Source organism: Girardinichthys multiradiatus, chromosome 3 (genome assembly GCF_021462225.1).
Source record: "Girardinichthys multiradiatus isolate DD_20200921_A chromosome 3, DD_fGirMul_XY1, whole genome shotgun sequence".
NCBI classification, from domain to species: Eukaryota; Metazoa; Chordata; class Actinopteri; order Cyprinodontiformes; family Goodeidae; genus Girardinichthys; species Girardinichthys multiradiatus.
Genome location: NC_061796.1, coordinates 37,584,682 through 37,604,863, shown reverse-complemented (window position 1 = coordinate 37,604,863; position 20,182 = coordinate 37,584,682). Strand labels below are relative to the sequence as shown.

General features: G+C 37.6%; 2 protein-coding genes across 2 annotated transcripts in view; both read right to left on the bottom strand.

Moving 5' to 3' along the window:
* Nucleotides 1–7,066, bottom strand: part of inpp5b (inositol polyphosphate-5-phosphatase B) — a 29,670-nt gene extending 22,604 nt beyond the window's left edge. The window contains exons 1-6 of the mRNA XM_047360288.1: nt 6,751–7,066; nt 6,134–6,213; nt 5,883–5,980; nt 4,591–4,620; nt 4,374–4,484; nt 3,826–3,969 (exon numbers count right to left, since the gene is read on the bottom strand). Coding sequence (XP_047216244.1) covers nt 3,826–3,969; nt 4,374–4,484; nt 4,591–4,620; nt 5,883–5,980; nt 6,134–6,213; nt 6,751–6,807 — 520 coding nt within the window. The 5' untranslated portion in view covers nt 6,808–7,066. The remainder of the gene's footprint in view (nt 1–3,825; nt 3,970–4,373; nt 4,485–4,590; nt 4,621–5,882; nt 5,981–6,133; nt 6,214–6,750) is intronic.
* Nucleotides 7,067–10,111: 3,045 nt separating this feature from the next.
* On the bottom strand, nt 10,112–19,621 carry LOC124866011 (mucin-5AC). Its single transcript, XM_047361591.1, has 9 exons — nt 19,509–19,621; nt 18,005–18,074; nt 15,586–15,810; nt 13,173–13,213; nt 12,978–13,073; nt 12,702–12,858; nt 12,517–12,572; nt 12,273–12,374; nt 10,112–11,103 (listed from the first exon to the last, which is right to left on the bottom strand). Exons 1-9 carry the CDS (start codon nt 19,524–19,526, stop codon nt 10,861–10,863), a joined length of 1,008 nt encoding a protein of 335 aa, XP_047217547.1. The 5' UTR covers nt 19,527–19,621; the 3' UTR covers nt 10,112–10,860.
* Between the last annotated feature and the right edge of the window lie 561 nt (nt 19,622–20,182).

Here is a 20,182-nt window from a genome sequence, read left to right as displayed (position 1 = left end):
TTAGCATATTGTGATAAAGTTCATTATTTTCCATAATGTAATGATGAAAATTTAACATTCATATATTTTAGATTCATTGCACACTAACTGAAATATTTCAGGTCTTTTATTGTCTTAATACGAATGATTTTGGCATACAGCTCATGAAAACCCAAAATTCCTATCTCACAAAATTAGCATATCATTAAAAGGGTCTCTAAACGAGCTATGAACCTAATCATCTGAATCAACGAGTTAACTCTAAACACCTGCAAAAGATTCCTGAGGCCTTTAAAACTCCCAGCCTGGTTCATCACTCAAAACCCCAATCATGGGTAAGACTGCCGACCTGAAAACCATTAAAAACAATCATTTGTTCAGACTCAAGTTCAGCATTATTAAGTTTAAAACATAATCATTCAGAGGGTAGACCAGACATTTTGTTGGAAATAAAACTTACTTTATTTAGAATACAAAGAATGGGATTAATATTAGTGTTTTTATGGGTACCAGCACATGTAGGAGTTGGAGGGAATGAGAAGGCGGACAGGATGGCAAAGAAGGCAACACAAAACAACATTAGCTTTATAATAAATATTAGTAGGTCAGAGGCAAGAAATATAATTAAACAGAGAATCAGGAAAGAGTGGCAAAAAAGGTGGGATGAAGAAAAGAAAGGAAGATGGTTTTACAGAATCAACAAGATAGTAGGAGAAGTAAGAACAGGAAGAAGGAGTAGAAAAGAGGAAAGATTAATTACAAGATTAAGACTAGGACATACAGGACTTAATTCTACATTGTTCAAGATAAAGAAACATAATACAGGAAAATGTGATTATTGTGGAGAGGAGGAAACAATAGAACATGTAATATTGAAGTGTCAGAAATATGAACAAGAAAGAACAATTTTAAGGAGAGAATTTGTAGGTATTAAAGAAAATTTTATATTGAGAGATACTTTGCAAAGAAGTTTAGGTAGCAAACATATTCAAATTATAATTAGATTTTTCAAAAGCACTAAATTAATAAATAAAATTTGATTGTTGTAATAGTAAATAAGATTTAAAACCATGAAGAACCACACTCCATACCAGTTGGTGGCGGTAATGCACATCTTCAAGTTATTTGCTAACTGCCAAAAAACAACACAGAAGAAGAAGAAGAAGACTGCCGACCTGACTGCTGTCCAGAAGGCCACTATTGACACCCTCAAGCAAGAGGGTAAGACACAGAAAGAAATTTCTGAACGAATAGGCTGTTCCCAGAGTGCTGTATCAAGGCACCTCAGTGGGAAGTCTGTGGGAAGGAAAAAGTGTGGCAGAAAACGCTGCAAAACGAGAAGAGGTGACCGGACCCTGAGGAAGATTGTGGAGAAGGGCCGATTCCAGACCTTGGGGGACCTGCGGAAGCAGTGGACTGAGTCTAGAGTAGAAACATCCAGAGCCACCGTGCACAGGCAGGTGCAGGAAATGGGCTACAGGTGCCGCATTCCCCAGGTCAGGCCACTTTTGAACCAGAAACAGCAGCAGAAGCGCCTGACCTGGGCTACAGAGAAGCAGCACTGGACTGTTGCTCAGTGGTCCAAAGTACTTTTTTCGGATGAAAGCAAATTCTGCATGTCATTCGGAAATCAAGGTGCCAGAGTCTGGAGGAAGACTGGGGAGGAGGAAATGCCAAAATGCCAGAAGTCCAGTGTCAAGTACCTACAGTCAGTGATGGTCTGGGGTGCCGTGTCAGCTGCTGGTGTTGGTCCACTGTGTTTTATCAAGGGCAGGGTCAATGCAGCTAGCTATCAGGAGATTTTGGAGCACTTCATGCTTCCATCTGCTGAAAAGCTTTATGGAGATGAAGATTTCATCTTTCAGCACGACCTGGCACCTGCTCACAGTGCCAAAACCACTGGTAAATGGTTTACTGACCATGGTATCACTGTGCTCAATTGGCCTGCCAACTCTCCTGACCTGAACCCCATAGATAATCTGTGGGATATTGTGAAGAGAACGTTGAGAGACTCAAGACCCAACACTCTGGATGAGCTAAAGGCCGCTATCGAAGCATCCTGGGCCTCCATAAGACCTCAGCAGTGCCACAGGCTGATTGCCTCCATGCCACGCCGCATTGAAGCAGTCATTTCTGCCAAAGGATTCCCGACCAAGTATTGAGTGCATAACTGTACATGATTATTTGAAGGTTGACGTTTTTTGTATTAAAAACACTTTTCTTTTATTGGTTGGATGAAATATGCTAATTTTGTGAGATAGGAATTTTGGGTTTTCATGAGCTGTATGCCAAAATCATCCGTATTAAGACAATAAAAGACCTGAAATATTTCAGTTAGTGTGCAATGAATCTAAAATATATGAATGTTAAATTTTCATCATGACATTATGGAAAATAATGAACTTTATCACAATATGCTAATATTTTGAGAAGGACCTGTATATTTCTTTTATTCCACAATCGTTTATGCTTTAGTTTCTTAAGTTAATCAGAATTTCCAAGAGCTACTAATTATTAAAAGATGGTTTCTGTGGCATATAAATATGACACAGAGGCCCCTTTCTTTCAGCCACTGACCTCAAGGGGGAACGGGGACCTGTATTTATCTTGTCACTATGATCACTGACCAGGATGGTGATGGGGGCGGGGTAAAAATGCCAATCTGTACTAAAGCAACACCTGAATAAAGCCTCTTATGTCCTACCACTACAAAAATAAACATGCAAGAGATTATAACTAGGACTGCACAAGATGTTGTAAATATATCGTCATCCCAATATCAGTGTGCGCAATATTCATATCGCAAAGGATTTGTGAACTTGCATTTTACATGCAAATTTTATATTTAACCAGTTGAACAGAGTATCACAGCAGCAGATGCTCACACTGGACACAGTTGACATGGTCCAAAATGCTAAACGTCACAGAGTGTTGGAAGCACAGATGGGAAAAAGAGAAAGGAAGAAAAAAGGCATATTTCGCAACTGATATTGTCATCACGATATTTATCATTTTTATCACCATCGCGAGATTTTCTAATATCGTGCAGCCCTAATTTTAATTGGAATAATATCCTTCGAATAGGACATACTAGAATCAACAGTTTAGGCCACAAACACTCCAGTTGGGTCTGGGTGAAAATAATATTTACCAGAAACCAGAAAACTAAAAATGTGTTGGTTCCTGGATTTTCCAGCGGGATATTGATCTAAAACATGTATCCAAACCAGCCCAGATGCAAAATTAAACTGTCTCTATGGTCATTACATTAACCAGACATAGAACCTATAGAAAACCTGTAGGGTGAGTATAAGCAGGGACTAGATGACCTACATAGATTGTGCAAAGAGTAATTCTCATCAAAGATGCCTTTCGCTCTATGTTCCAACCATCTGAAGGTGATTTTCTTTAACATGGGATTTTCCTAACCCCACTGAATGAATATACTAAAAACATTCATGGGATCCTTTTTCTATTTTTCTCAGTGTGAGATTCTGATACAGCATTAAAAGAGGAATTTCTTTGCAGAATTTGTACGCGTCTTTACCAGAGGTGCCCACAAATTTGTGTGCCTCGTTAATTGTTGCTTGATTTATCTGTGTCTTCACACCAGTGGTATGACACTGCAATAAACCCCATGAAGGATGACGCAATTTCACCCAAAGGAAGTGGTATTTTTGAAATCACCCGGGTATATGGCGCAAGCCTACAAAGCATAATACTGCTAACCAAAACAGAAACAAGTGTGCCTCTCATCTCTCTCTGCACTGATTCTATGAGATGTGTCAGGAGTTGAAGTGGTTTCACAGACCCCAGCTTTTTCCAAATAAAACAGAGATGACAAACCTATGCCGCGCTGCTGGTTGCTTTTATTTGGAAATGCATCCAGAAGTGCAGTGTCTTCCTTCACAGCTTCCTGACTTTTGATAGCCTTCTTGTATTTGTTGATCCACTCAAACTTGGGTAACTGGGTGGGCGACCCGCAAACATCTAAGGGAAGACAGACAGCGACAGGAAGATAAGTATATCAAGAGAAAACAATGTCAAAATATCCCTCCCCAAGATGATATCTTTTTACAGCAAAGAATTTGCAGCTTTATTTTGATTGCAGCAAAAACAAAACGGACATTCATGGTATAACTCCCTGTTTTGCATTGTTCATGTGATGTTTCCACTGTCAAAGCTTGTGGTGAATGTGAAACATGTCTGACAAAAAAAAAGACTTCCTTTTACCTATATGCCTGTCTAGTTCCGATGTTATCGTTCAGACTAGATAATTGTACGTTTTTGCTACTAAACATATTATAGCATTTAAACTTTTTTGCACCTTAAAATTTTCAAAATCTATGTAAGATTTAGTTAAATGTTGGCTGTTGAGCAACAGTTAAACCTACCACTCCATGCCTTGTTGACTTCGCAGAGGAAGAGGCGCGAATGGGACCCGAACGGAAGCCTGAGCTCTAATTCTTCACCTTTGTAGCTCATTCTCAGTCTGGTGTCTGCACCTAAAATCCGATACAGAAGACGGCAGGGTGAAAAAAATTGCAAATTTCATTTGTTTGTGGTGGGTCAGTTATGTATAATATCTTGAAATAAATCAGGGCAACTCACCCACAACCATAAGCTGTTCTGGGGAGGAAACTATAGAGAAAGCAGCATGAGAAACATGTCAGGGTGCTTCAAAAGGTATAAGTTTATATACTAAATAAATAACCTTTTAGTTTGAAAGCAATAATAACACTATATAAAGTAAAACTAAATAAGGTGCCTTTATTACATTTAGTCACATTACAACCACAAAGTTCAATATATTTTATTAGGATTTTATGTAACAGACCAATTTCAAGTAGCACAGTACTGTCACGTGGAAATAAAAGTATAAATGGTTTTCGATTTTATTTTACAAATCAAAATCTAAAAACTGTGGTGTGCATTTTATTCAGCCCCCTTTACTCTGATATCTGTAAAAATAAAAATAAAACAGTGCAAACAATTCCCTTCAGAGGTCACTGAATTTGTAAATAGTGTCCACCTGTAATGTATTGTATTTGTAATTCCAGTTGTTCTGTGAAGGCCTATGAGGATCGGTGAATAAAAAACATCATTGGACCCAAAGAACACACCCAATTCATTGTGACTAAATCTAAAGCAGGGTTGGGATAAAAAATAAAAAATCCACATCCTAAGTTTCTAAAATCTCATTGAGTGCCGTTCAACCCACTGTCCAGACACTAATGACAGGGTGGGAAAGAAGAGCATTGATCAGAGAAGCAACCAAGGTGCCAACGATAACCCTGAAGGAGCTAGAGAGATCCCCAGCTCAGGTGGGACAACCTATTGATAGTCGTGGGACAACTACTAGTTGTGCACTCCACAAATATGGCCTTTATGGAAGAGCCGCAAAAAAGGGATCTATTATTGAGATGAAAGCCACAAGAAATCCAGTTTAATGTTTGCCACAAGCCTTTTATGGGACGCAGCAAACGTGGAAGAAAGTGTGCTGGCCAAACAACTAAATCTGAAACTTTTTTGCATATATGCAAAATCCTTTGTGGAGGAAAAACTAAATGCACATCACCCTAAATGCATTAACCCAACAGTGACACATAGAGGTGGTAGCATTATGCTGTAAGGATGATTTTCTTTAAAAAGGACAGTGAAACAGCTCAGTTAAAGTGAAGATGGATAGAGCTAAACACAGGGCGACCCCGACAGAACACTGGCTGCAAGGCCACAAATGATTTGAGACTGGGGTCAAAGTTCACCTTCCAGCAGGACAGCAATCTTAAGCTCTACACATTCACAAAACTACAATAAAATACCCAGAAGATTGTAGCCGAACAATTAAAGGGGTGTGAATAGTTTTGCAAAGCCCTGCATATTTAATCTCACAAGGAATTTACCTTCAACAACAGCAAAGTCGAGGGAGATGGGAATAATGTCCTCAAGTGACACATCATCAGCTGTGACGGCCATTCTTCGATGGGTGTAAATAAAGATTCTGCAAAGAATTTTAGGTAATTACAAGAACAAATACTAGATGCATCTCAGTGTTTTAGTCAGTTTCAGTTAAGTCTGTTATCAAATTTAAAATTCAAAAGGTTGGATATAACAAATAAAATCCATGTTATTACCTCGTAATTTGTTTACTTACGCATGCTCTTTTGCAGACTCTATCAATCCCAGGAGTCTGCTTTCTGATAAATCATCAAGCAAGATATCACATTGTGCAGCATGTTTAGCTTAGTTAAAGAAAGGTTAAAAGTGTATTTTTAGTATATTTATTTAACAGTTCTGGCCAACAAGAAAAATCTGTATTTACGCATTAGAAATTTGCATGGGCAAGTTAAGAGCTGAATGCTTAATTCAAATCTAATTTCGGTATGTAAATTAGTTAATGCTGTATGTCTTTTACCACTCCCAACAAGAAGAAAGCAAGAGCTGGTGATACAAAGTTGCCATCTTGTGGATGACATGTGTAACTGCAGGCCTTTGGAAATAGCCATTTTGGGGAACTAATTGCTGACCAAACCAGTTTTTCTGCTTAAAACTGTACGACCTTTTCAAGCTAACCCTGGACGTAGATCACAAACCAAGTGGGTCATACTAGTAAAAAAAAAACAACAACACATAAGTGCTACAGCTAAATCTTACAGGCCGCAACCTGGGTTGCGTCTCCAGACTCTTTCGGTCCAGTTTGTGAGTTTGAAGCTGATTAACCTTATTTTGAATCCTCGATCATTTAAAAATCATGCACGTTTCAAAGGATACTACAATGCAGTTTTCTTCTCTTCCCAAAGTTTCCTGAATTGCGACGGACTGGTCCATGGTGAAGAGCTGAGAGACAACTTCGGTAGCACGCTGTTTGTCTCCTCTGAGAATCCGTGGAGGTCTTTCGAGTGACCCAGTAAGTCCCCCCCCACCCCCCTAAGGGGATCACCGACCGAGCGGCCAGCGGACAGAGACACGGCCCAACAGCGGCAGAATCAGCTCAACGCGGCCCAGCATCTTTTTTAATTCCTTTACGATCCAGATGTTTTCTCCGCTGCTGGTTCAGCCAGAACCGCGGCGCGCGCAAGCACGCACGCACGGTGCCACGCACTAGTCAGGATCAGTCTTGACGTCACAGGGGGCTGTCATCAGCACAATCAGAGAGGGTGGAAGGATTTTGGCTCAGATTGCTTCAGATTAATCTTCAAGTCAGTGACTCAAATAGGACCATTCCCTCCAAAAGATCCAGGACTCAAATGAAGCTTTATCAAAGATTTTGAAAAACTTACGAAATATGGAAGAATGAAAACCTGATTTCAAAATATAGGGAAGGAAATTGGAAAATAAATGAAACTGTAACAATTGAGACACTAACTAACTCAACAGGATATTTGCACGTTTAAATAATAAAAATAATGATTTTGTAATTTCTTACAAGCCAGTGGCTCTAAAAATCCACAGCTCGGCATTTAGGGATATCAAAACCATGCATTCCCAGGATTATCTGTTTGTTGTGTTCTACAAGCACATTTCAGTAAATTAAATATATCGAAACAGAGTGATTAAAGTGTTAAAACAGATTTGTTATGCTATTGACACCCTACACCAGCAGGGTAAACTAAAAAAGGTAATTTACATTCTTTCGCATAATCAAATACATTGCAATTCAATTCAATTCAGTTTTATTTATATAGCGCCAATTCACAAGGCACTTCATAACAGTCAGGTTCATACATTCCAATTAATCCTAACCATTGAACAGTGCAGTCGGAGTTAGCTTTTTATTGAAATTGGATAAAAAGTGTTTCTGTCTAAGGAAACCCAGCAGATTGCATCCAGTCAGTGACTTGCAGCATTCCCTCCTCCTGGGTGAGCATGTAGAGACAGTGGACAGTCACTGGCGTTGACTTTGCAGCAATCCCTCATACTGAGCATGCATGTAGCGAAAGTGGAGAGGAAAAACTCCCTTTTAACGGGAATAAACTTCCAGCAGAACCAGGCTCAGTGTGAGCAGCCATCTGCCACGACCGACTGGGTGTTTGAGAGAACAGAGCAGAGACACAAAGAGAACAAAGAAGCATTGATCCAGGAGTACTTTCTATGGGAAGGAAAAATAAATGTTAATGGATGTAGCTCCTTTAGTCGTTTCACCTAGAAAGAAAGAACAGATAAACTCTGAGCCAGTTTTCAAGGTTAGAGTCTGAAAGAGAGCACATAGAGTTAGTCACAGTAAAAGCTCAGTTAATTGCCATGTCTAGGAGAGAGAAAGGGTTAAACACTAAAAGACAGGGCCACGTGGATCATCGGTAGAGGGTGAGCATTAAGTTGTTGCCAGCAGAAGCTTGGACGATGCCCAAGCTCCAGAAAGGTGTCACAGGTAGACACAGAGTCAGGCCAGGTGTAGCTTCTAGGAAGAGAAACGAGAGAACAAAGTTAAAAGCTGAAATAACAGCAAATAATCCAAAATTGGAGAGTAGTGTGAGAATGTAGCGAAGAGGGTGAAAGTGGTCATTATGTCCTCCAGCAGCCTAAGCCTATAGCAGCATAACTACACAGATAGTTTCAGTTCAGATTATTTAGTTAAACGGCGCTTATTTACAACAATGTCGTCTCAAGGAACCCCACAAAGGGTCCCACTGCTGGTCATTGTTATACTAAAAACCACAAGGATTGGGATACCTCCCTCTGTCAGACTGATTATAACCATTGGAAAACAGAAGGGGTCATACAGGTAGCAGAAATGGAGGGTGTGTTTGCACCTCAACCATAACTGAGCTGGTTAAAATATTACAAAATATTTTATTATATTTAAGAATAGAAAAATATTGTACTATCAATTCTGATACATAGAAGTTGAAGCATGTGAAAAATAAACATCCTAAGTGATTTAGTTGCTCTTACAGATTAACAAAACAAACAAAACAAAAAAACTTACATTACTTGTCCACCGAAAGATATGGACAAAACGTTTTCTCGCAGAGACAAATGTTAGGAAACCTCACCCCTTATAGCTAGACTTTGGTTGAAATAACTTCAGAGAGATGATTCTTGTAACCATCTAGCAGTTTCTGATACTGCTGGATGCTTGCTGAGAAAACCATCTAGCAAGTTATTGATTAAAGTTTGATGTTTGAAGGCTTTCTTGCATGTTCAGCCTGTTTCAAGTCACCCCACATACAGAAAGATAGTGGCACCATGTTTGACTGTCAGTATGATGTTCTTGCTATGAAGGTTGTATTAGTTGTAATGTCAGATATAACAAGAAGCAAATCTTCCAAAAACTTCCACTTTTGTTATGTCAGACCACAGAATCTTGGGGATCATAAAGATTATTTTATTAAGTTATTTTTGGACAGCAAAGGTTTTTGCCCGGAAATCTCCCATGGAGGCCATTTTTGCCTAGTGTCTTTCTTACTGTTGAATCACGACCACTGACTTTAACTGAGGCAGCTGAGGTGTGCAGTGCTTTACATGACTCAGTGTGCCTTGCTGGTATGCTAAAGCCTTTATCTTAAAAGCTATGTGATGGTTTTTAGACAGACAGATGTCATTAACTTTGTTCATCATCTGTTGTGACATGTCCTTAGATTAGAACATGTTGACTTTTGAGACCTTTGTTTTGTTGTCAGACAAGTTTAATTTGTATCTTAGGTCTAGCATGAATCAGGACTGAGCGTGGCTAGTAAAATTGAAATCTGATTTCCCTTGACTACATTTTTGCGAACCAAAAAGAGACTTTCATCATTCGAGTATGAACAAAGACCACCTGGATGTCATCTGCATATCAGAGTACCTCTCAGAGTGTAGATGCAATCAGATCTCATTGAGGAGCATAGAGGCCATGTAAACTTCTCAGACTCTTTAGTTTAATTGTTTGGCCACATTTTTTGGTCCACACAAATGTTCAGATAGGTGACATGTGATGAGGTAACATTCATTCATGTGAATATTAATATGGAGATACAGTTTGCCAATCACAACGTTAATGCAAGCTTTGTAAAAATGAGCAGTGTACTCCACTAACTGTCAGTGGTAATCATTTTCTTGTAGTTCCTAGTAGTGAACAATTGTACAAATTACACAATATAATCAACACAAAATCTTAAAACGTTAGTTATTTACTCAGAAAAATGTGGAAAGATTTAGACTTATCAGAGATTAGATTTATTTCATTTTAAGCACAATTTTTGAAATTTATACTGTACACAAAGCTATAATAAATTGACACATTTCTGATTTCATTTAGCATTTACAGATCACCCTTTGAAAATAAAATATGTACTTAGTAAACCCCACAGTGCAGACATTTAAGTCAAAATCCAGTTAACTATAAGACAAAAGAAGCTGAATATTGAAGTTAAGAAGGTTACATCTAAAAGAAATGCTGCAACAAGCCTTCACAACTTCTTGTAACAGCGCGTTACAAATTTAATAAAGTGCAAATAAAATTAAAGCTGCATTATTCCAAAAATAACTTTTATTTGATATATTATCTATACTGGACATGTTTCAGGCTCACTCCCCCATCCAATAATATTTCTTCCATGAAACGTTTAGGCAAGGCAGTGCAAATAAATCAATATCAATTAATGGACAAAGTCTCAGCTAAAACAAAGCTGCAAGTCGTTTTAACACCCAAAGTTATAACCTATAATTTACTGAAATGTTTGTTTAATATGCAATTCATGCTCATATAAACAAGATTCAAATGTGAATGGGGTTCAAAGCTGCATGGATTGTCTCTAAACAGAAATAATTGTGAAATGGAAGTGCAGGAAACACGACGCAAAATCAACATTGAAACTGATGCTTTCCATATTTTCATATTCATACAATTACAGATGAACCCCTTGAAGATACCCATATAGAAATGGGTGCATGCTCATTGACTCACAGAAGAAGAGTGATTGCAAGAAGACAAAGCAAGGAAGCAATTAACTCTGTATGAAGATAGGGACCTCTTGTGGCAAAAGAGGGGACATTTAGCGTGCCATTCAACATCAGGCAGGAGGTTGTGGTGGCAGTGCAGCACTCCAGGTTACATGGGGTCTTTGTGGTGTCCTTACAGGCAGTATGACCAGTGCAATTGCTGCACCCCGCCGTCCAAAAAAATTCAGCGGTCTCCTTTCTTAACTGAAAGAGACAATATGACAGAAATGAGGTTAAAAAAACCAAAATGTAGGTGCTTGAACTGGTCCACCAAGTTTTTAACCCTTTAAATGTAAAGCTGAGTTAATAATAATTCTAATACAATCTTTCAACAGTCATAGTTATATATGTATTTACAATTTTTCATTATATCTGTGCATGTATATTTATTTTGTAATATTATTTTTATTTACTTTTGTACTTCATGATTGGAAAGCTGCATGTCCGGATGCTCACGGTACATTTGCATGTAAATACGCATATTATAATAATGTTTCACTTTAACAGTGCTGCATTGTAAGGAAAAGTTTATTCTCACTTAGAACTGGACAGGTTACAAAGGTCTTCACATTTATTGGCTCTCTTGATAAGCATGTGTAAACAACATTATAACAAATGCATCTTTTATTGCAGTAGCCTAATCTCATGCCATAAGATTTAGAAGAAAACACCCTTTTTTGAGTATATTTATTCAGTGGGGGAAAATACCATGTTAACAAAATATTTAGTTGATAAAAAATGTATTATTATTATTAATAATGTTATTATTGTTATCAACAACAGTAATAATATATTGTTGATGATGAGGAGGATGATGGATGAATAATAATAATAATAATAATAATGTGACTAAAACATTTTTAAATACAAACTTTTATATCTAAAGTTGCTCAAACAGTTTAGAAACGTTCTCTGGAATTTAAATAGGACGTGACACAGAAGCTCATTGCTTTAGGCCACTCTTCAAAATGGGAAAGACATAAGAACATGCCATTTGAGTAAGGATGATGTAAGCTGATCTTCACTAGTAAGGAAATGAGAGCAGGAGTATACTTGAAAAACTATCTGAGCAATAATCAAACTGTTTTAAATTACTGGAACTGTGAAAAACGTTTATCTTCTGACCACACCCACTGTAGAGGATTGTAAAAGATGTAAACAAATACCTCCAAATGTCACTATTATAGAAAATATATTTTTCAGATGAGTTAATGTTTCTGCGAAAAAGATACAGTAGTTATTGTAGTCTTTAAGTTAGACTGTTTTACATTACACCTAACTTGAAAATTACAATTATCCATTGGGGTTCATAGACTCAAATGAAAGGCCAGAAAATCAAGTTACGGAAAACAATTTCCCCTCAAGCATCGTACCTGACAGTGTGGCTGTGTGGAGGAGCAGGTTTCAAGCGTTTGACTCTTAAAATCTTTGTAACACGTTTCACCAGTACATGTACCCTTGTAACATTTGTTTCCCTGAAAAAAAAAACAATACAGAAAAAAGGATGAGTCCTGAAAGTTAGTTAGAGGTCCACCACATAAAGCACATGTATAATAGCCTAATACATATCAATAAGTAAAGAAAAACAAATTCCCAAATGCAGTTTTTGGTCTTTACGTTGTTTACTGTTGTTGAGGTTGTTGTGGGAGCTTTTGTTGTTGTAGTTGCAGCCACTAAGATCATGTAAGAAAAGCATACATAAAGTAAGATCACATACATGAACAAATACTTTTAAACATACTTCTAAAGAGAAGTACGATTCTGAAAAAATGAGGTATGTGAATGCAAATTCTGCATTTTACCTGTGGTTGTCATCATCATGGATGCAAAACTGCCATTAAGGCATCCAGTGGAATTACAGCAGTTCACAGAACAGTTGGTCTGAGACATGTTAGTGCATCTTTCTGCACAGAAAGCACTGCAGCTCACATTGTACCACATGTCCATTGATCTCAGCAGCTGATCCATAGCAAAATTAGACAAATATGATTTTTATTTTAGATATTTCTTTTTCTCACAATCCTTCAAACCCAAGAATAATTTTTTTAAATAAAATGGATAATCATTTGCTTCCTTACCTGACATGATTGCCCAGAAACACAAGCTGAAGCATTCTTACTGTTGTACATTGTGTAGCATTCGGAGTAATAACAGGAGAAGGAAGGGCAATACATCTGTGTTTTAGATGCAATGAAGGACACATGATGAGGATCAAGGCAGTACAAATAAAAAAACCGTTGTGACAATATTAAGTTCTTGATAAATCAACTTACCATATTCATTGAAGAATCTGATGTGGTGCTTGTATTGGAACCTAAAATAAAGAAATGATGTCATGTTTGGGTAGACAATGGAAATTTGAAAGCAATAGTAATAGTTAAAGATGCTGATTTTATTTATTTTTTTTAAAGCTAACATGTTGATATTGTTTACTATCAGGATGTCCTAAGAATTCACCAAAAAGCCCTCAGGTTGTCCAAACATCTTCAACACGTTCTGAAGAGAATTTGCAGGAGAGATAATCTTTCTCTAATTTCTGCCTTCGCCTCTCTCCTTCTCCTCAGCTGGTATCACAAGAACTCCTAGTTCCATATATTGCCAATAGGATGCTTTCCTCTGAAACTGTAGGATTGCTTATGGTTCCAAGTAGAGATGTCCTCATCAGAAATTTGTGGCCGACAACCAATCTGTGTTTTGTAAAGTTCTGACTTGCCGATGAGCATATCAGCATTTATCTTCAAGAACTATAATGAACAGCTTTTAGACTATTTTCTTTCTAAATTTCCCAGCAGAGTTAAAGTCCCTCCATGTGTATCTGAAATACATGTCACTGGAAAACTGGTTTTAGTCTTTAGCATCAGATGTTAGCAATTAGCACGATTAGCATATTTAGCATTACAATAAACATCACTCCCTGTATGAATTCCTAGACGATGCTGATCCTTAGCATAAAGACCAATACATTCTCATGACACAAAAACTGTTAAATGGGCATTGCCACTGTAATGATAAACACTTTATTTGGAACCACCTATGAGGACTTCCCAAGAGTTTTGGAGGAGTGTAACAACACATCCACCAGACGAGAGCTTAATTGCACAAGATCAAGACATGTCAAGATTTTAACAATAACTAAGAAAACTAGGAGTACAATATTTTTTGTTCTTACTGATCCTAGAGGAAGAATCTGTAATCAGTGTAGAATAATTGGTTCAAAGTTTGACCACCAAACAGTTTTCTTTTGCCTAATTCTGAGGTGGTTCTATTTCTAAAAAGCATTGAAAATGCCTCTAAATAGAAAAAGGTTTAATATATCTCAAACTCCACTTAGAAGGAACCATATTCATTGTAGAATCAGGGTCAGCTTTGATCAGTCTAAAAAGTCAATGTGGTGCTCCAAATCAAGCATGTTCCATAACAGACTGTGATTGAAAATTGAAAACAATAAAACAGTGCATCTATGCGGTAATACGTTCAGGTCTCTTGGAATCTTCTAAAGTGGGTTCAGGGTCAATTCACTTCTATGACAATTTATCGAAACATTTCCAAACTAGGTATCAATCTTCAGACAGAAGGCTGATTTTCATACCCTAAAAAGTTGTGAACAAAACATCCAAAGCTGCCAAAGAACAAATGACGAAGAATTTAAATAACTGCCACCCACTAAAGTCTAGCTCTCTGTTGTAAAAGCCTGGACGGTGGACTTTTAAAGAACTTCTTACATTTTGAAACACCTCACTAATATTGAAGATATCAATCTAACTTTAAGTCTTCTTCTCACAGGAGCAGTTCCACACTGAAGAGTGTTTTAGTTAGTATAACTTGATACCATTTAGGAATAATGCATTCATTGATCAGGAAAAGATTGGATTTTTCAATATCTAACCAGCTGGTCACTGGCAAGTCAAGCTGATTACAGTAACTACCAATTTCTCAGTGCATCTCTAGTTCCTAGAGAATCTAAAAGCCAGATAAGAGGCGATCCTTTTGGAACCCTGTCAGGAGCTGCCTGTTTGAGTAAAAAAAACCTTTACACCCTTAATACATCCTTAGTTAAGCTTTTCTTTTTTGAAAAATAGTATAGTTAGAATCCGTTAAATTCTACTTGAAAATTCTTTGCTATTAAGAAAAAGGGGACTTTGTGTACTTCATGGAGGTATACTTATAAGCTGAGGAAAGTTGGGATTTTGATTGTCTACTTGCATTACCACGGCCTACAACATATTTGAGGCATTTAAGAGCAGTTGGATACCGTGCCTTCTGAGGTGCTATGTAATAGGCCTCCGGAGGTGGCTGAAGAAGAGTGGATGCTGGATGATGAGGAGCCTCCGGAGGTGGATGAGAGCGAGTGGGTGCTATGTGGTGCTGAGCTTTCAGAGGGGGTTAAAGGAGAGTGGGTGGTGAATGATGAGGAGCCTCCGGAGGTGCTTGAGGCAGAGTTGGTGCTGTGTGGTGCTGAGCTTTCAGAGGTGGTTGAAGGAAATTGGGTGCTGGATGATGTGGAGCCTTCGTGGGTGCTTGAGCCAGATTGAGTGCTGTGTATTGCTGAGCCTCCGGAGGTGGCTGAGGCAGAGTGGGTGCTGTTTGATGTTGGACCTCCAGAGGTGACTGATGCAGAGTGGGTACTTTGGGATACTGAGCCTGGGGTAGTTGTGGGAGACTGGATGGCCGTGGATATTACAGTACCTCCATAAGCAGTGGAATAGGTGCTCTCAGTAGGGGTGACTGCTGAACTGCTTGCAGCCAAAGTGGTGTTCATGTCTGGAAACTGGGTCATAGAGGTGTTGGAGGCAGTTGTCACTGTTGCTGAGGCAGTAGTGGGAGAAGTGGTGTTCATGTCTGCAGTTGTGTTTTGCCCAGACACTAATACTGAAGGCAGCAGGAGTCCTGATAGGAGGAGACATAAAATACCTGTGCAGACAGACATTATGGGAAAAATACCAGAGAGAACGTTTACTTCCCAGGTTTGAACAGTGTTGAAAATATGTGTTTTGGTAAAAGAAATAAAAGCTGAGGATCATCAATGATAGTCAATAGAAGCATTGCAGATTTCCCAGTACATTATATATTCTAGTTGTTATAGAATTTTGTATTGAACTGTTTGCAAAGTTTCCTATGATCCAAAGGTTTAGTAATTTCCTCCCTACTGGTTTGTATTGTATTGTATTGTATTGTATTGTATTGTATGAGCCACACTTATTAAGGAGACTGCCAGGTAAAGTTGATTGTTAAAATAGCTCTTCCATTGTTCATCAATATCCACTGAATGATTAATAGTTAGTTTTTTATTATTTTAATCTCCAATTTGAAGTCTTGAGGACAGTTGCTTTGGGGGTGTCCTCTCAGAAGAAATGTTAAAATGGCCTATGGCTTATGCTGCTGCAAGATTGACACAATTTTCAGTAAACAAATGATTACTATAGACTTGGTTAAAAGTTCATTAAAACAAAAAAAGAAATGTTTTCATCATGCTTGTAAAACTGGCTTTAGGTAAGGGCAACATCTATAAGGCCAGCCCCTTCATCAGAATTTAACATCTGAGCAACTGCTGACATTAAATGCATATCTATTTCAGTAGGCTGGTTGTCTGACCTTTGCTTTAAGTGTCACCTTTGGCATTTTTCATATCTTAGCAACTGTTTTATGAGTTAATTTTAACTTTAATGCTCACAATTATGTTGCCTGCAGTATTAACTTTAATAATTGATAATAATTTGATAAATAATGTAGTAATAACTTGGAAAGGATTACCTGTTTATGTACCCATCATGTCAAAATTTAATGCTTTTCTATTACGTACCAACCAAACTACAGCGCAAACAATCCTATAAGGTTAGTTAAGCTTTTTCCTGACTACCAAATAGATATTATTACACTAAATGGATGCCTAAAATAACATAATTACAGCTCTAAAATTTTAGCAGAGTGAGTATGTTATACATATGATCTTTCAGTTGCCTTAAATAACTATTTTTTTTGTTTCACCCTTGTGGAGTCGTTCATGTCGCAGGAGAATCATGGAAATGTTATGCTTTAACAGGCATATATTTTCTATATTTTTCTGTTCAATTTTCATGATTTAGAAACCATATAAACTGATGCCAGTCTGATCAACAGTTAACAGTCAGCTTATTGAATTGGTTCAATAGTGGGTTTTTAATTCAAGGGAGTGTTTTAGGATGTGAACTCAAACTATGATAATTTAAGTATGTACATGGGAAAAATAAGTGAACGTGTCATCCTTTATCTCAGTAAATACCTTTCAAATGGTATAAAATGGTTTCTCCTTACTTAGGAATCACACAAGAAGCCTTTCAAAGAACTCTCTCAAGATCAGTGTTGCAAAACATACTGATGGCATTGGTTGCAGATATTTATCTAAGCTTCTGAATGTTCCAATGAGCACCGTTGGGGCCATAACCGGTAGGTGGAAAAAATAACACTTCATTATAGACCAACCCTAACCAGATGCTCCTCGCACAAATGTCAGACAGATGAGTCCAAAGAATAATAGGAAGGGTTACCCAAGAGCCTTCGAAGGACCTGGAAGTAGCAGATACAGTTTTTCTATTAAGGCAATAAGTAATGCAGTCAACTGCCATGGCTTGCATGCACACTCAGTAAGTAAAATGTCATCACTAAAGAAAAAGCACGGTGAAGCTGAGGCTTACTGCTTGGACAAGCCAAAGAAATATTGGGAGAATTTAATCTGGTCAGATGAGATGTTTGAACGAGAAAAGGCACTCCATGGTACCTTAAAAACACCAGTCCAAGAGTGATGTTCGGAGATGGGGACATCATGCTGTGGAGACATTTTTCAGGATATCTGACATTTTTACCCAAATGTGAATTATTAGACACCTACTTTACATATTTTCCCCGGGCTCTGATTCCTTTAGCAACTCACAAATGTTTTGAAATTCTGTTTTTGTCTCTTTTTGAGAAGGTATTGGGAATACATTTGGTACTTTCAATGACTTTAGAAAACATTAAACTGACTTAACCGATGCATGCATAGGACATAGAATGGGTGTTTTGAACCAGAAGGATTAGAAAGGTGTGTTAATCTCAAAAGAGGTTTAAATACACAAAAATAGACTCATACCTGTATCCTTTATGAAAATGATTGAAGCCATTATGCTACTGGAAGAAACGGAAACAGCTCTGTTCCCAACCTACAAAAACAGGTGATATGTCAAATTAAACTTCCATAATAAAACCAAAATTGTTTGTTTATACTGCTTGAATGTCAACAAACTTCACATGACAAATAAAAAAATGTCTGTCAGCAGAATAATGTAAGCAATGATAAATGTATTTAGGCGATGACAAAGGTCTGTGTGGCAGAAGGCAATGTGGTTTCCATTCAGATTGTTTACTGATGATGATAGGTTTCTGAATAACAGCCATACACATTCATTGTAACCCATCTGCCCAGTTCTTTTGACGCGAGATCATCTCATTTTACAATCCTCTGACTATTCTGAGGAAAGTGATCTCATAATTGTTAGGCGGAGCCGGTCAAAATGGAATACATTTCTAAATGTGACCTTTAAAGAATAACAACTTCACTAAAATCTTTTCAGAGGTTAATTAAAAATAAAGTCTATACATGAATACCTCTGTAAAAACAATGCTGGACACTAAACATGCTCAAAACATCATACATTTTGAATGCTGCAAATGAGGTAAACTGCAGGCCTATCCTCTCCATGAAGTAACTTCTGCAAAAATTTATTCAGCATTGGGTCACACAATTATACCTTAAGTGTCTCGGTTTGCGGCAGTTTGTCATTGAGGACAATTAAAATGTGTTTGTTCCTTTATCAGTCCCATAGGGAGAACTGCTATAGTTGCACGGCTTGTTTTGTTCCTTTCTCCCCTGGATCCCTGCTTGAGCTCCTGTGGGTGCTACACCCTGGAAACTGATGACAACATTGGTCAGTTCAGCTTTCATCTCAGCAAGGAATCCCGAAATGTTTTGCTTGAAAGGAGAATTCAAGTTTAATTTCGTCAACTGTTGTGAAAGTGGCTATTTACCAACAAAAGCATCATATATTCATGTTTAGATCACCTTAAAAGTAACAAGTTAATATAATAAAGAAAAATCTCTTCTGTAACATCTGCTGAGAATATTATTTAAGAAAAACTAGTTTTATTTTATTTGCAACACTACCTCAATGAGTCTGATGTAAATTTAGGGTTGTTAAATTCAAGGTAAAATGCACAAGATCCAACTGTAATTTGAACATGTTTGCTATCAGAATCCTGGAAATGACATAATTTATGAGAAAGTAATAATTTCAAAGGCTAGATAACATACATCGCCGATATCTGTGCAAGCAGAACATTGCTTAAGATATTTCAACAATAAAGAATGTTTTAGTTTTACACATATCAAACATCTTTTTCCTGAAATGTTTACTGGAAAATATTGAAAATAATGAGTGATCAATGGCCAAATCATTAATTTTCCCGCTACATTATCCCAGTCTTCCCGACTTGCACTTTGTTGTTTTCCTTTTCCCTTAACATCAGATACTTATTTAGCCAAAAACTAACTGTACTTTTAAATTTCATATCTTAAAATGGAAAAAAAAAACACTTACCTGTGGTGCACTCTGCATGCTTTTATTTCAACTTAGGTTGAAGCAAATGAGCTTCTCTCTCGCTGGAGTTCCCTTTCTTTGTTGCTCTCTGTTACCTCCTCCTCCACCTGTTTGCTCTCTGCTGACTCTACCATAACGTAACAATTGGAAACTCTCACCTGCACTATGTCAGAGGAGGGGACTGGAGGTCCTGCTGCTGTTGCTGGGTGGGTCTTAAGATGATGCGGTAATGAGGACAGGTAAAAGCTTTTTTGGGGGACGGTGGGGATTCCCAAAGCACCCAGGATTGTAGATGATGTCTAGTTATAATTATGATTAAGACACAAATATGGGTAAATCTTATGGATGACTTTAAATGCCTCATTTATACACTTTTAGAGTAAATGTAATAAACAAATCCTTTACAAAGCAAGAATTGCCTTCCATCTCTTCTGTCTCAACATACCACTACCAACCACTTTTCTGAGTAAAATCCCCATAAAAGAAGATAGCATTACAGCTGTTTGCAGTGTAAGGTGGCTATGAAAAGTATACTCTGAAGCGGTGTAGCTTGCAATTAAAGTTTTGCTAAAATAACTAAGTGGATTAGGCCTTTGCAAGTCTATAAGAGTACAGGTGAGATTTCAGAGCCCTGATTGTATATGGAGCCTCCTAGTTTCTGTTCAACACAATGT